General features: G+C 37.0%; 1 protein-coding gene across 3 annotated transcripts in view; it reads right to left on the bottom strand.

Annotated features, from left to right (window-relative positions):
* The window catches only part of LOC109031787 (ral GTPase-activating protein subunit beta), a 44,660-nt gene extending 27,261 nt beyond the window's left edge, over positions 1-17,399 (bottom strand). For 2 of the 3 annotated variants that reach the window (XM_019043552.2, XM_072300832.1), the window contains exons 1-11: positions 17,224-17,399; positions 16,059-16,286; positions 15,048-15,249; positions 11,779-11,943; positions 10,560-10,793; positions 9,446-9,703; positions 4,495-4,632; positions 3,126-3,233; positions 2,453-2,599; positions 1,020-1,318; positions 215-360 (exon numbers count right to left, since the gene is read on the bottom strand). In XM_019043552.2, coding sequence (XP_018899097.2) covers positions 215-360; positions 1,020-1,318; positions 2,453-2,599; positions 3,126-3,233; positions 4,495-4,632; positions 9,446-9,703; positions 10,560-10,793; positions 11,779-11,943; positions 15,048-15,249; positions 16,059-16,286; positions 17,224-17,259 — 1,961 coding nt within the window. In that variant the 5' untranslated portion in view covers positions 17,260-17,399. The remainder of the gene's footprint in view (positions 1-214; positions 361-1,019; positions 1,319-2,452; positions 2,600-3,125; positions 3,234-4,494; positions 4,633-9,445; positions 9,704-10,559; positions 10,794-11,778; positions 11,944-15,047; positions 15,250-16,058; positions 16,287-17,223) is intronic. The other variant, XM_072300831.1, reaches the window with a different exon arrangement.
* Positions 17,400-17,411: the final 12 nt, after the last annotated feature.

The raw sequence follows: 17,411 nt of genomic DNA, 5'->3' as shown, positions 1-17,411 counted from the left end.
GGTTTCACCGGCCGCATCATTGTGCCGCGCTACTCGTGCCCTTCCCTTCCAGTCCGTTATGGCCACTCTCTGCTTTCCTGCCACCCATCCTGAGGCTCAAACTCCGATGCTCACAAGGCTGTGCTAATCATCACCAGGCCGAGTGATAAGACGGCTTGGTGAGGATAATTTTCTGAGGAAAGTAAAACTGCCTTTTGGAAATTATTATGCTTACTTGATTTTGAGCTCCTTTTCAGGTAAAACTATTTCTAAAGCGTCGATGATGAATGGGACTAAGAGATGCACTCCGTCCAGGTCCAAACGAAGAAGGTCTGATGAATTTAAAAGAGCGCAGGCTAAAGTTTCATCACACTCACGATTCTGTAAAACCAAAAGGTAGGCAAAAGTAAGTTAACCAAGCAAAAAATTGAAACAGAAAAGGCTATTGTGTTGAAGGCTAAAAAATGCTATCTCTGTGTTCAGAAAAATCAGCCAGGTTGAAATTATGAGAGGAATGATATGTGTGTTTTGAAAGAAAACTGTGCTTTGTTGACAAGTAAATTCATGAATTAAATATTTTATTGACTCTTTACAAAGGTACATTTTGAAACATACAATCCTGTCTTGAAGATAATAAGGGGAAAAAAATCTTCGATCTTCCATTCGAGGAATTTTGATGTTCTCCTGATCCTTTGGTAAAGGTACCTGTCAAATACAATCTTCCCTACAAAGGAGGCTAAAACCAAAAAAAGTGTATCTCAATTGCAACGTTTTAAAATCTCCGATTATGTTTTATTTTTTTTTGGAGAGTCATAGCTGGATATTTAGGCCATTTCACACATGGCATCTAATGATTTAGTGGATTTGGAGCTCCAAAGCTACCCAAAAGGTTACCAAAATACATAGCGGAAGAGAACAGATTAGTTAAAAAGCCTACCTTAAAAGCTACTAGGTATAGATAATTTTACAGACAATAAAAATCAAACTTGAAAAATGACTGCAAGGTCAAAGAACACAAAAATTGAAATGATATAACTTACATCACTTATTCTAAGGCCTTGTTGAAGTGCAATATAAAATTTGGCTAAGTATAGAGGATGGACTTCCTCTCCGGTTTTCTTGGAGCAGAAAATTCGACACAATGCGCCAAGAGCTTCGGCACGCCCTGACTGGTAGCGATCAGACGTCAGATTTGCTGGAATGTCTAGTTCTTCCGTTAAAGAGTTTGGCTGGGACAGATTGAGGCTACCGCTGCCTTTGCGTGTGGATCCACTGCTGCTGATACTGGCTGTTTCTGCTATCATGACTGAACTTGGCCTTTTCGAAGAGCTGCTATTTTCTGAAGATCAAAGAGAGAAAATAAGGTATGAAAATGAGTGAAAATTGTCTAGGAAAGAGGAACAACCAGTGGTTTGCTCATACATCATACCTACATATCGCAGCCTAGGGAACAGCACCGCCTAACAGACAGTTTATGTAAAAATGAGTTAGCGACTTTAGGGCATTCTACAGTATCAAATAGGCAAGCAAATGTTTTAAGTTTTTTCTAATTCCGCATGAGAGCGCTACAATTACGCTGTAATGTACACAAAAATTAAAAATCTGACCTAAAAAATAGCGAATTTTTTTTTGTCCTGAAAATTTTTAGTTGGCGGATAGGCAATATTGTTCCTTAGCTATCAATATGCTTTTGGTAATGTAAGAAAAATAAAACACGGATAATTTTTTCCATCGGTAATTTACACAGTTTGGATGAATAGTATTGAAAATTGAGATGACAGTCTTTTAAAAAATGTTGAAAGTAAGACTGGGTTTCCTTCTGTACCTCTCCTAGATATGGACCATCATTCATGCCAACTCGGGTGTCAACCCTACAAAATCTCCAATACTTCAGTCGCATAAAAATTTAGCTTATCATACTTAAGTACATGAACACTATTTTCTGTGCTTGGTAGTACCTAAAGGTAAAATAACGATGGAATCGATTGACCCATTGACTTACAGCAATGACTCTGAGCTGTCAGTTGACTTGGCATTAATGTTCACGATATTCAATATCATCACATCAAATCGCATTCTCGGACTTATTCATAAGAGTAGTGAGGCCAACTTGAAACTTATTTCGTACTGTAATTTATGACTTTGTCAGTTTTGTTACCTTATTTATTTTTGTAATATTGTGCTGTTAAACGAAAAATAACCTCATATTTTCCTGATCTTTGCTCTCTTACAATTTTTGTTATTTTGACAGCAATAAATTAATGGTATAACAGCAACAAGCTTGAAATTTTGTCTTGTTTCCTTAAAGGACCTGATATGAATACTTGATACGTCGATTTTCGACCCCGGAGGATGAATTTCAGGGATATTTAAAATTATTTGAAGTTACGAATTTTGCATGTTCCAGCCAAAATTAATTAATGAATAAATCTAAGAGAGTTAAAGTAAGACTATGAAAAGATTCAGGGCTTACTCATGTTGCTGAGTTTAGTTTTATATAGATCAGATCCAATTTGCGCAGCTTCAAATAACCATTCACCGAACAATCTCAGAATACTATTGCACTTGGGGCGAGCGGAGGCCAACAGGCTTCGGGCCTCTGGACCGATTGAGGACATGGCTGTGGATGAAGGAAATGAAAGTTAGGTTCCAAGATGTTTAGGATTTGTAAAGAAACCTTAGTTGTAAAACACATACATTTTTTTCTACCTTCCAGGAAGATTCTTCTGCATAATCTAATATATTCGATGTAAAATAGAATACTAAAGTGAAGTTTACATGATACACGATAATCAAAAGTAGAGTTTAACTACATTTTGCAAGAAAGAATGACTATTTCTGGCGATTTTAGAAACTAGAAAGAGACGTTAAGTAAATTTCAAACTATGTCACAAAACAGTGAATGTTTTGAGCTTGTTGCCACCGATGTACTCATTAAAATTTTTCAGCAATTATGCTGAAGGAGCAACTGTTTTGTTCTAATAATACTTTGCGACAAGCTGTTGCAAAGTATTATTAATAATGAAGGTAATCTGTTGGATTTTTCGGCTGAAAACGAAGGCAATTGAATTTTTTGAGTTTGTTAGCATTAGTGGTTCCATTTGCATAAAAACTTTGAGCAAAAAAATATGCTGATGATAACTTACAGCTTAAACTAGAGGTAGATGATGGTCCAGAGTTTGTTGGAGTGGATGGATGCCCTGAATTTGGGAGACGACTAGATGTTATTCCAATTAATGATGCTTTAGGAATACCTGTTAAGCAGAGAGGTAAATATTAGTGGCAATTACGAAGAAGAAGTGAGAAAGTAGGTGAAGGTATGTATAAAGGTACCCCAGATGATACTCTGAAAAATAGGGTTTAAAGAACCCATTTATAGAAATGTTTTTCCAATTTGATAGAGAAGAGGACGGAGGCAAGAGAATTCCGTTACAAAATGGTTACACTGGAATTCATCCGTTTAAATTCTTGTAAAGCAATCAGTTTCTATTCAGACAGGTAGCCTCATATACAAATAAAATCTATTGTTCATTTGTATTTCTAAAAAATGAATATTTTTAAACTTCTGAAAATTACAAGCAACAATCGAAGGTAAAGAAACGTTTACAGAAAAAGAGAAGAACTTGCAGATAAACCTCCTGCAAGATTTTAAAAGACAAGAAATCTTTTTCACAATAATGTCCCTGCCATTCAGATTCATTGGTTCACTGCAGATGAGGTTAGGTAAAAATCTAAAATGTGTTGGTTCATTCAAAATTCTCATGCTGATAGAATCAACCATACAAAATAAGGTTAGTTAAAAATTAAGAGCAACTCAAGATATCAAAGTATGTCAAGAGAGCATGGAAATTTTCAGTCGGAATTGTCTAACGGCCTGTCTGAACTTTACTGCTTCCCCCAGAATCTACATAAGAAATTCACGCATTTTTGGACTTACTGCTTCGAAAAGTAACCTACAGCAAGTACAAAGATACAGATGAAGGACTCAAATCTCACAATTCCTTACAAAACTTAAAATAGCTGTCATCAAATGACATAGTTTCTTAATAAGAACAAGAAGCATAGCAGACACCTCCTGTCCAACATCTTTGCTCTGCTGCTGTTCAATTGATACAGTTTCTAAGAAGAGAGAAAGTATGTATTTTGTTTGTTTTTAAAGAAGAAACTGCCTCAGATTGCAGCAATTATTTTGAGATTTGTATCTGAGTTAAATTATGTCTTCGGTGCGGTATACATCTTGAACGAGGAAGCTCAATAATGTGTGAATGTCTCATGAAAATTGAGAGGTAAGGAGATATATTCTTTGTCAAAGCGCTCATCATGATTTTTGAGCCAGTTTTCAAAATAAATAAATCTTGGCTTCACTCTAGTTGAAGTTTGCAACAGACTCATTCTATAATAACCCTACCTTCATGTAACCTACCAAAGATTTGATTTGTGAAAGAGATGAGAAGAAATTTTCTTTCACTAAATTTAGGCATAAATACTAGAAATTAGAAAAAGAACCATGCCTACCCTTTGTCACTGCAGAAGAAGAAACGCTAAAACTTTTTGAGATACGTCGCTGAGAGGGGGGAGTAGGAGAGAATGTAGGGGGCTTCACCTTCTCGGCTACCGAAGAGGGGACTTCCCAAACGACAGTAGAAGGAATTCCTGAGTCCAGACAAAGACAATAGTAAAACCAAGCACCAGAAAAGAAAGGAAAAAGAAAGAGAAATTAGATTTACATAAGAACATTTGATAGCTAAAGTTGAAAAATCCATATATTGGATTGCAACATTGTAAGTCTTGATTATGTTTCATTGTTTGAAGAAAAATGAACGGACAGTTCCTTTTGAAATTTTCTATGAATTTTCTTGAGTCATTCTAAAAAAAATCAATCAAAATTGAAAGGAGACATTTTGATTAAATTTTCATGGAAAAAAATAAAACATAATGGGAGATTCTTAAACATTGCAATTGAGATACGCATTTTTCACACTTAGATACAGGTTTAATGATCAATTTTGCGGCACAGGGCATGAGAAATTTTAGTCAAACTAGTTGCTAGCTATTGTTAGAAGCTTGGTTAAACTCACAACCGCTTCTATTAAGTGATTAATTTTTGGAGCCCATTATTGCAGGGCTAGAAGTTCAATCAGCCTGAATCATACAAACAAATTAATGTGAAAAATTAACATTTGGTGCCCCCTCCCTCCCCCCCCCCAAAAAAAAAAAATCTATCCAAGTAATTGATCAAAACATGTAACTGACTCTGTAAGAAAACCATATTGAATAATTCAGGTAAGTTTCATAAAAAAGCCCGGGGGCATGAAGGCATTATCTATTATTTCTTACATAGTGACTTAAAGAAAAAATAAAATGTGATCAAAACAGAGGTGTAGCTTAGGGAGTTGAGAAGTCAAGGGGGATTGCCCCCCCCCCCCCCCTGACCCCCACAGCAAGTCATTCTTTTGCAATTTTCGGGAAATTATACCTTTGAGCTCCCCGATGAGAACCATAATCTAACATAGTTCATGCTATTCAGAATCTTCTAATCTGTAATTTGTCCTCAATTACATGTAATTTGAGTTCAATTACAACCATTGGTTGCTAATAGTGATTAGAGAAGGCATTAATTTATCAGCAGTAGAGAGCTACCCCCAAGTTGCTTGGGACTAATTCTAGTAAAAAGTGCATACTTTGTACGGTGCGTTTTGAAAAAATTCACTAATATCACAAGGAGTGAACCAAGATGAAAATATAGAAAGAGCTGAATACCTGCAAGGTTGAAAAACAATCTACCATGAAAATCTGATATGTGTTGTGTTTACAATAGATTCGGTTTAAGAAATAGGTTTACCAACTAAACATAGAACTAAATTTAAGGCCAAGAAGCCAATGAAAAGAAGAAGTAAACGATGCCATAGAATGTTAGACTAGTGCTGGATTGGCGATATTTCAGGGGTAAATCAAAGTCAGAAATATCTTGAGTATTGTTCAGCAATAATGGCAAATGGCGCAAGGATGAACTCTGGAACCACGCCTCACATTGTATCCACGGTGGTTATTCAATACTGGCTAGGGCATGTTGAATGGTAAGGTAGGATTTGTCTAAATTTGGCTTGCTGATGTCCTCAAATAAGAGCAAAACCAATTCAAGTCTCGCAGTAAGACCCCGGCAAAATATTTCAAATGCACCTGCCTAGGTTGAACACTAGGGTGGCCCTTATTTTGGACTTTTTGGAATTTAATGAGCAGCACCCCCTAGATTGGTTCTATTTGATGTAAAAACACTGTAAAAAAATTTGAGGCCTTTACGTCAAGGGTAAATGGTGCCGAAAACAGGGGAAAGATGCAGCGCGTAAAACTGAAGAAGCGCATTTTCACGCTTTTCGCCGATTTGACTACCGTTTTTAAGGGAGTTGTAGATGCTCAACACCCATTATTGATGGTGTTTCTAACACAACTTTTTGCGTAGATTTAGGATATTTTAACAGATTTGGCCTCAGGTAATTACCTACCCCCCTTACGGTAGGCTAAAGTGGCCCCAAAACGTCATTTAAGCTCCCGAAATCGCTTTTTTCCGAAGTTCGGCGCTTGTTACGGGCAAATGCAAAGGCTTCAAGAACTATAATTTTCTTGTATGTGGTACAACTTATTCCGTAGATTAAGTATATTTTAACATGTTTGACCTCAGGCAATTACCCCTCCCCCCTCCCCCGCCCTGCGCACAGTAGGTTGAGGGAGCACTGAAACGCGATTCAAGCTCCTGGAATCAGATTATTTCAAAGTTAGGCGCTCGTTACTTGCAATTTAAAAGACTGGAAGAAGCATAAGGTTCCTCCATGTATAAAATAACTTTCAAATGCACAAATTTTAAGAAAAATACTGAGGAAGGGTGTAAAAAAAACTTACAATGACTGGTTAGTCCGCTCTACAGTTTCTTCCGTAAAGTTGATTTTTTTAACATTGGGAAAAGCTTTCCGATAATCGCTAATTTTCCAGCCATGTTGATGGATCGTCTTTAAGAAAGTTAGACGAGAGATGGAATCGCTCAAACAATTTATATGACGAACAAGAAATAAAATTGGAAACATCTTTTCCTGAAATGTCTTCTGCTGATTGTAGTTTTGTTTTCTTCTCTCCATCTTCGAGAGGGTTTTCTTTAGATAAAGCAGTTACCATTTTCCGTTTGCACTCAACAGAAATATCTCTGTCAAAGAAAGAAAACGCTACAGCTTCAAGGATCAGGTACCACAAATGGCTCATGAGATTTGATACCGTAGCTTTTGTAGCTACACACGGTATCAAAATTCAATCAATTTTAGCAAAATATTTCCTAGGAGAATTTGGCTCCAATCCGGTAATATGCGCACCAGGTGCTTTTCACCACGCGCGCTGGATGATGAAAGCGATTTATTCACTCAAAATTTACCTCTTTAGAGGACAATTTGAGCTTAGCGAATCAGAGCTCAAGGGTATCTTTGATGTCTGTGTTTTTATCGTGAAAGTTTACATCAAAATTGCGGGTTTACCTCAACGCGCTCAGTGAAAGCTCCCCAACATGACATCGAGTTCTTGCAAATTCTATCAAATTATAGAAAAATCGATTCGGTAATCTCTGTAGCTACGGTATCAAATCTCATGAGCCATTTGTGGTACCTGATCCCTGAAGCTGCAGCGTTTTCTTTCTTTGACAGAGATATTTCTGTTGAGTGCAAACGGAAAATGGTAACTGCTTTATCTAAATAAAACCCTCTCGAAGATGGTGAGAAGAAAACAAAACTACAATCAGCAGAAGACATTTCAGGAAAAGATGTTTCCAATTTTATTTCTTGTTCGTCATATAAATTGTTTGAGCGATTCCATCTCTCGTCAAACTTTCTTAAAGAAGATCCATCAACATGGCTAGAAAATCCTCAGTACCTCAAAAATCGCGAAATTGTGAAAAAAATCAAGGTTGTCAACGACACAGCCGAACGCGGCGTTTAATTGTTTGAAGAGTACAGCCAGAAACTCACGAAATCGGACGAAGAGCGGCAACGGATTCTTCAGGTTGTTAGCGATTATCGGAAAGCTTTTCCCAATGTTAAAAAATCAACTTTACGGATGAAACTGTAGAGCGGACTAACCAAAGTCATTGTATGAAAGTTATTTTATACGTGGAGGAACATTATGCTTCTTCCAGTCTTTTAAATTGCAAGTAACGAGCGCCTAACTTTGAAATAATCTGATTCCAGGAGCTTGAATCGCGTTTCAGTGCCCCCTCAACCTACTGTGCGCAGGGCGAGGGAGGGGGGAGGGGTAATTGCCTGAGGTCAAATATGTTAAAATATACTTAATCTACGGAATAAGTTGTACCACATACAAGAAAATTATAGTTCTTGAAGCCTTTGCATTTGCCCGTAACAAGCGCCGAACTTCGGAAAAAAGCGATTTCGGGAGCTTAAATGACGTTTTGGGGCCACTTTAGCCTACCGTAAGGGGGGTAGGTAATTACCTGAGGCCAAATCTGTTAAAATATCCTAAATCTACGCAAAAAGTTGTGTTAGAAACACCATCAATAATGGGTGTTGAGCATCTACAACTCCCTTAAAAACGGCAGTCAAATCGGCGAAAAGCGTGAAAATGCGCTTCTTCAGTTTTACGCGCTGCATCTTTTCCCTGTTTTCGGCACCATTTACCCTTGACGTAAAGGCCTCAAATTTTTTTTACAGTGTTTTTACATCAAATAGAACCAATCTAGGGGGTGCTGCTCATTAAATTCCAAAAAGTCCAAAATAAGGGCCACCCTATTGAACACTCTTTCCTGTCAAACTCATTGAAGTTCATTTTGTAACACCGATTGTAATTTTTGGTATTTTTTATTTACCCCATGTGGGCACATCCAGGACTATTCTGATATTCTGTTACTTCCCAAATTTGAGTCATATCTATGGTTTCTTTTCTTCTCATGCTTCAAGCAGAGACAAGAAATTAATAGAATTGAAAATTTCAAGAAACTGAGCCGTCTGAGGTTTAAAAGTGAGCAGCGTCCAGATGTCTGTACTTTAAATATGCCAATAAAAACTCTTATAATCACACCTTAACAGGGAGAAATGGAAAAGAATGACAGAAGAGTAAAATGTGACAAAGAGTGGTACCAATTAAACAAAGATAGTTTTACAGAATAAATAAATACATAGAATACATCTTCTACAGAAAACTAGTCTGTTGGTTCAGAAGAGAGAAAAAGTGGAAGACAGCTGCTTAAAGCCATTTGGTTGCTTTATCTTTGGCTTAGTTGGCAAACCGTAGTGCTGGTGGAGATGAAAGCATGAAAATGCAGACTTTACAGCGGAAGATATACAAGATGTGCACAAATTGACTCATTAAATGTATGATTTCTCGGACACATGCCTGATAGACTTATAGCTCTAATAGAGTATCATAAAATAAATTAGAGACAAACTCGGTTACACAGATGTGAACCCGTCTTACTTACCTAGAAAAGCATCGACTTGACTGGCTATCCCTTTTATGGCTTTCAGGAAATTGATGGGCAGAACGGACAGACAAGGATGTAAAGTTGGGTCAGAGTTATTATTAGTGAGAGCGTATTGAAGGAACATGCGTGTTTGACTTATGACGTGGGGTCGACAGAGGTCCACAGGATTACCAATCGTGTGTAAAAAACGATACCAGCTCTGAGCAATGCAGTCATTCGACATTTCACTGGGAATTAACTGCATATCTTCCTCACCTGATAGAGCAGACAAGTCCACGTTTATAAAATGATGAACTGATTAGTACAAAAACATGATAACACGAGACACTAGTTATGACCAATTAGGATGCAGGGTTGCTACAGACTTTAGAAAATGAAATTCTCTGACACTTCCCTCATTTCCCAGACACATTCTGGTGAAATTCCCTGACAATTGAACATATGCCAGATGGTTAATAGGACATTATTAAAAAAGTTTTCAGGCAAAATGTGTTTTTGAAACATTGGACCTAATGTAGACAGGAAATAAAGGTGACCCGACAATTTTTCCCTGACATTTCCCCATATTCTCTGGCTGTGGCAGCCCTGAGGTGGCTACTGCAGACGCTTTTTAGGTCTGATGGGACCCATCATCAGTGGAGCACAGCCTCTTGATTTTCCTATTCCAAGCTTAAAGAGGTCTTGAAAACCAGTCTAAGGTTTGGGCATGCGGCAACAGCCGCAAGCAAACCTACCGCCATGACGTGAGCAAATTATTCATGATAGTCATAATGAAAGTTGCGCAGTTCTCTATGAGAGAAATTTTGCTTGGATGAATTTTTTCCTCTAAAATGAGAATTTCACTTTTAAAATGAACTCTAGCGCATGTTAGCCGAAAACCTAGCAGTGTTGAAGCGACTCGTGCCGACAAACCCAATTTGGGCGTAAAAATAATTAATGAAGCAATGAATAAAAGAAAAAAAATACATATGTGAGGAGCCTGATACATCCAATTCACACTGATACTGAGTTAAAAAATTGAAATTACAGTGGAAAATCACTTGATGAAAGAGTCTCTTGTTGATCTCGCACTAATGCTCGACAAAGCAGGAACAGAAAATTTTGCACTTACTCATTTTCAGCTCTGGGAACGAGGGTCCATACATAAAATCTAAAAGCCTTGCAGTGAGAATGAGGTTGACCCGATTCCACTGCTCGATGAGAGGCGTTCGGTGACGCCACATCATGGCCATCTCTCGGAGTGTCTTCCACAAAGGCGGTGAAGGAAAGCAACGTACGCAGGCAATCAGCCAAACTTCTAATAAGACGCTTAACACACGTTCGCAAAGTTGGTCTCCAACATCATCTGAGAGGATAAAATTCATGAGGGAAAATATTTAGAAAAAAAAAAAAAAAAATAGAATAGTCAAGTATTTAATTAGAATGATTTTGCATTATTTTTCGAACACGTGATAAAAAAGGATCAAAAAGAGAGGCAACTACTCCCCTTTCCTCACTTTCTGAAGAAAACTTTCGTTCTTTTTCTTTTTTTTTGCTTCCACTTGCCTCCCCTTTTTGAATGCTTAGGATGAGGTGATTCAGATTTTTTGATGTCAACTTGGGTTGAAATTAGTTACAGGTTTCATCAGTCTCCTGTGTGTAGTAATTGTAGCGCTGACCCCATGAACAGAAGGTCCAGATTTTGATTCCCGGGCAGGTGACCGGAGTTTGATGGTATCAGGCAATGGTTGGCTGGGGTGATAGGGCAGGGTTAGTCTTATGCTTTTCCAGAGACCGTTTGTCAATTTTGAGACCAAGTAGAGAGTTGCGGAGAGGGGTAATATCCTCCTATTATCTTGACTTAGAGAGGGTCAATTTTTCAACTGATACTATTGACCCAAAACTTGGCAATTTAACTTTTGTGAAAAGTACTAATTTCTTATAGATTTAATTTTTGGTAAATTTTCTAAGTAAAATTCGAAAAAATCATGAATCAGAATGAATATGGACGGTGAAACTGCGCAAATGCATACTTTCAGGTTGTAATGGTTTGCAAGTTTCTAGTCATATGTACTAGAAAACTTCCTTGATTTTTTCTCTCTATGTAATGGATATTCTGTGAAAATTTCAAGCAAAAGTTGGTTGAATCTGCTCTCACGTTATGACCCGAAAGCAGAGATTTTGAAACTCTGCAAACGAGATACGCTTTCCTGGAGTATCATCGTTGATATGATAAATACTTGAGGAAGTACCTGTGCTTTCCTTCGGTACACTTATACGTTAATTAAAAAGATTTGTAGACTGAGGTGACATTTAATTTCCACACAAGTTTTTGAATTTAGATGACAAACCTTTAACTGTTGGAGGAGCGAGCAGAGTGTTGTTGATTGAAAGTAAGAAGATTAAGAGAGCCTCCCACGTTTCTCGATCCAGAGAGGAGGAAACTTGGGCGAGATGCTGTAATGTTCGCAAGACTCGATGACACAGAACAGCCTGTCTATTGATTGTATCAGCACCTGGTTAAAAAAGATAGATGAATTTGATTAAGTTTGTAGGAATCAGGTTTGTAAAAAGTCTTTTCCTGAAGATTTTTAAGGCAGCTTCCACAGTTTTTGAAGCTGCCTTTTAAGCTGATTACAGTCTATATAGGGTTGCTTGCTTCACTAGTTTCTTTGCATAAAAGTGTTACACAGTTTTTATTGTGAAAAGTAACACACTTATTGTTTTCGTACTTAACTATGATGCATTTTATGGTATCCTTGCAAAAATTGCATTTTCGATTTTGACACCCCGAATCACCCTGAAAATCAAGTTTTTGTACACTTACGCCCTATTCTTCTGGCTCATTGCTTTTTATCCAAAATGAAACTCTCCATTTAAGGGCTTCTGTGATTTTCTTCTGGGTAATTGAATTAATATGAGGTGGTTCCATGGAAAAATGAAATATATAAAACAGGATTTTCAAAAAATCTTCATAATCCAATTGCCAAAATATCGGAATTCCTGACTTTCTTTGCTTTTCCCTGACTCCATTCCCGAATTCCATGACTTTCTCTAACCTCAAAAAAAAACTTACGATTGGATTTTTTCGTTTTCTTTTCTTTATGTTAACCATTGCTTTACTTTGAATAAAACCCCTAACTTGTAGAGATTCAAATTATAGAAAAAGGCACTAGGAGGTTGTTCACCCTCTCTTGACTAGCATCGGCTGACACACAAGTTACAAAAGTCCCAAACTTTTCCCACGGATTCCCTTACTTTGCATATTTTCCAGACCACAGAAAACTCTGAAAAACTACCATTTCCATTGGTGAGACTTACCCAAATTGTCCTGATACAAAAAAGGCCAGACTTGAAATAAAGTTCAATAAAGATATAAACACTTGGTTGAGAAAAAACGAGTCAGGTTTTATTGATTTATCACCTGAATCTCAATATAATAACCAGCCTCCTTATCCTTGTCAAAGAATGTCTGGTAGGCTAGTGCAACCACAGAAGTCAAACTTCCTTTTGCAATAAAGAACTATGTAGAATTTTGGGTTCATCTATAAAAGCACTTATCTGCATAGGGGAACTAATGGTACTTATAAACGAGGGGTATTCGTAAAGTAAGTTAATATTTGTCATGTCTTCTAAATTAATAAAGATAATTTAAATCTGTAAAGAGTTTGTGAATTGCCATACTTTCAGCTTTCTAAAAAGCTTCAGTTTTTTAAATTTGGTCTTTTGAGTGCCGAGTGACATCAGTTTTCCCACACCCGTCTCTCACCACCGCGTGTCCAAAATTGACGCGCGTCTTTAGGGGTGCTCGATGAGTGTTACTCATTTATTTCTTAGAAAGAAGCACAAATATTGATGCAAACAGAAAATGTGATGTCATTAAAGGCTCACAAATCAGCATTCAAAAGAAAAGACCTTGGCCTTTTGTATCGTCAAGTGATGCTGCTTCATGGCAATGCTAGGCCCCATACAGCTCATGTGGCCAATCAGTTGTTGACCTCCTTAAAATGAGACCTTTCCCACGTCCTCCTTATTCTCAGGATCTCACCCCACGTGATTTATCACTTATTATCTGAACTACAGAAGAGTTTTGGCGAAAAAAGTTCCGTGGACGACGATGAGGTGAAAGAAGCTGTACAAAAGTGGTTGCAAAAACGGAATCGCCAGTTTTATGCTGATGGAATAAAAAAGCTCTTGTCATGGTATGTAAAATGTGTCCAACGAGATGGGGATTACGTGGAAAAGTAAAGCCAGATCTTCACAAACATGGAAATTTTAAATTTTAAACAAAAAATTCCATTTTAACAATTTACAGGATGAAGCCGCATGCTACCGTCTTGTGACCTCCCCAGCGCGCGTCAATTTTGGACACGCGGTGGTGAGGGACGGGTGTGGGAAAACTGATGTCACTCGGCACTCAAAAGACCAAATTTAAAAAACTGAAACTTTTTAGAAAGCTGAGAGTATGGCAATTCACAAACTCTTTACAGATTTAAATTATTTTTATTAGTTTAGAAGATATGACAAATATTAACTTACTTTACGAATACCCCTTGTACATTGTTTTTTTTAAAAAGCCAGAAGTAAAAGATAGTTCCTTAATGCAAAATGCCATCCAACCAATATATAAGCCATTGAAACTGAATCACATAAGAGGGGAAAAAAGATAGGTAACAGAGAAAATAATGCTCAATCTTCTCTGGTTTTACTTTTTGGATCAGCTAAAACTGCTCTTCCACAGCCCTTTGGGACGTTGGCACTCTCTCATTTCATCCTGTGGTGCGTGTGCTACAGTGGCAGTTAAGCATCAAAGAGCACCAGTAGAGTGTCTAGTTTTTTTTTTCATTTTGGGAAGTCCTGATTTTTCCTGATTTATTAATGCTAAATCCTGATTTCATAATTTTTCCGAATCCTGATTTTTTTCAGAGAAAAATTAAAATTTCTGCTAAACGTATATGAAAGCATAAAAAAATCCGATCGGACTGCCAACTTTTTTTAAATCCTGATTTTACAACGGATTTTTCCTTAAATCCTAAGAGAATCAGGAAAATCGGGAAAATTCTGGTGCTAGACACCCTGGCCAGATAGCGCTGTGAAAGTGGCTTTTAGGAGTGTAGATATCTGAAAAACTGAGACTAAGTCCTCGTATTTTAGGCACATGTTTGCTTCAAAAACGTTGGAAAAGGAGAATTCAGATAACATTTCTTCAAAATGAAAAGAACGCTCATACCTATGTCTTCAAACACGACAGCAAGTATTTTGAGAGGGAGTGAAAGACTTTTGATTTATCAGAAGAGGAAAAAAATTGGTAATATTTTGTTACTTTAATTCAATAGGTTGTTCATTTTTTCCCCTCTTCTTTTGTATTTATTTTTTTGAATAAATTTCTAAAAATCTTACAGGCAGCAGCAAAATTTTTGGTCTTTCTTAGAGCCTTTCCTCAGGAAATTTTCCTGAGAGATCATCAAGACACCTGTTTAAACTGGATGTAAAAATGCTAATCTGCTCACTTAGAATCACAATTGAAGCATTATATTTAGGTGACTATGTTGGTATAGAGACAGAGATCTGATGAAAGATAAGATGAAAAGATGACACACTAAAATAAAATAAAAAATACCTTCTCCTTTGCGGGGGACGAACAAATTGTGAAAGTGAGAGATGATCCGTCTGGCATACATGTTGGGATCTTCACAAATCGGTCTTGGAACACTGATTTTTGGTTTTGGATGAAGGGCTGATAACCAGTCACAATATACATTGACGCAATCTCTAATCACGTCCGGCTCATTCAGAGGTAGACTAAGTCCATGACAAATGACCTATTAAATCAGAGCAACATTTAAAATCCCATTGGTGATGGGTAGACTTAAAAAGTTATTGATAAGCTGCTTATAAAAAAAAAAAAAAAAAAAAAAAAAAAAAAAAAAAAAAAAAAAAAAAAAACAATGAAAAAAGGTTAAGGCTTTGGTTATGTTTGGGGCAATTTTCGAGTTCTCATCAAAGTAGGTAGAAGACGCACACGATAAGTTAGCAGTCGTTTAATTTTGACTTTCAAGAGCAGTAGACTATTGCGCATATTCAAGTATAGCTACAGCAGTGTCTGCTGCCATTTTCAATTGTTATTGGACAATGGCAGCGCTATCACTTGCAGACAAAAAATAAATGACTCCTAGCTTATGTGTCGCAAGTTCAAAAACCCTCCAAGATAATATTCTTTTAACCTCAGGTCAGTGAGCTTGAAGAAGCCGCTGCCATGAATATTGCCCATATGAGGGAATTTACAAACAAAGTTGACACTCCGATATCTGAGAAAAACTTGATAAGTATGCATACTCTCTTTAAGATTTTCTTCTCTCCATTGACAGCATTATGCCATGGAAATGTTTCATTCCAAGGTTTTGAAACTGTTCCTTCATCTTAGTTTGAAAAAGCGAGCCTATGCAAAATTTATGACATAGTGATAAAATGATAAGTCTAGAGTCTTCCAGTCTTACTTCAACTATTTTCTCTTCCTGAAATGGCTGTTCAGCAAAAACGGACGACCCTTCAGGGCCGAGGGAAAGGTTTCTTTCAGTTTCAAATAAGTTAGATTTAGAGGCTACTCAAAAAAGGAAAAAAGTTAGGTCACCTCCATACACCACTGGACCTCTCGATCATCTGTTAGCAGACTTGGTTCCGGCGGTTGTGTGATGCCAAGATTGTAAGTCAGTTGTTTAACTACAGATGCTGCTACACTCTTGCCATCGCCCACAGAAAATTTGTCCAAGACACTTCTGCTATCCCCACATTCATTCTGAATGGCATCGCTCAGAGAAACCCATTCAGAGTACATGTTGCCTTGTTTCAGATCTTGATCCTGAAACAATTAAAAATGACATCAGATAAGCTAACAGAGGATTTGATCTGAAGAATTAGGGCTTGCAAAGTTGAACCATAAAATAAGGCATTGTTCAAGAAGATGATAAAGGAGGAAATAGTTAAACTTTCAATTGGGGCTCTTTTACTTATTCATATTTATCAAGAATGCAAATTTTTATTTGCCCCACAAGAGATTTAAGATTTTTCTAGGATTCTCGACCGATTTTGAACAATAAATGGAGGAAAAACTTCACTCTGTTCAATTAATATTTTACTCCTAAAATTTTGTTGGATAAGTAAAATAATGACATTTCTGCTGGGATATGTTTTAATCATTCTCGATTTTGAATACCTTACATCTGGATTAAAGAATATTTACTATCCATTGTAAGAAGTTTTGTACTTATTCTCTCCTAGTTTTAACTCTTTTGTGACCTAGAGGATTTTCTTGATTAGCCGTAATGTAATCACTGATCTTCGTATTATTATGACAACAAAAAATCTGATAAGGGAGACGTGAACTTTTTACAACCAAAATTTAGAACAGTTAGTACCTCTTATTTGACTATCTTAAGAAAGCTGCGGTGAATTCTTGGATTATTTAATGTTGAGGTGAGTTCCAGTTTTGATAAATTCCTAGGATCACTGCATGGAGAAAGTAAAAGAGGTAAGTACGAAGGCATCTAAACAAAAATTCCTATCAGTTTCATTGATTCAATGAAATGGCGTGAAACTAGCTGTCTTAGTCTCAGCAGGCTGGAGAATTAAAAATTTAAATAGGACAGGGAGAGCTCATTATTGGAGCGAGATAGTACGCAAAAGAAGTTTAAAGAAATTTTAAAAGAATTTCAATGAACTCCAGAAATAATAAGTGAGGAACTCGATCGCAACTCAACAACCTGTAACAGTGAATGAGGTTAATATGGAGAACTTACTTTGGAATTAACTTTGTTAAAAAGTACAAGGTTCATAGATGCACGAGGTTTGTCCGGAGACCTGGATAAAAAAAGGAAACTCCAAAAGCAAATGTCACATCTTGCGAAAACTTGAATAAAATTTTCCTAAATTTTTTGACACTTGCCAATCTTTGCTTTTGCTCGAGGTGGTAGGTAAACACACTGTT

This window comes from Bemisia tabaci, chromosome 5, assembly GCF_918797505.1.
Source record: "Bemisia tabaci chromosome 5, PGI_BMITA_v3".
NCBI lineage: Eukaryota > Metazoa > Arthropoda > Insecta > Hemiptera > Aleyrodidae > Bemisia > Bemisia tabaci.
This window is presented reverse-complemented; position numbering and strand designations above follow the sequence as displayed.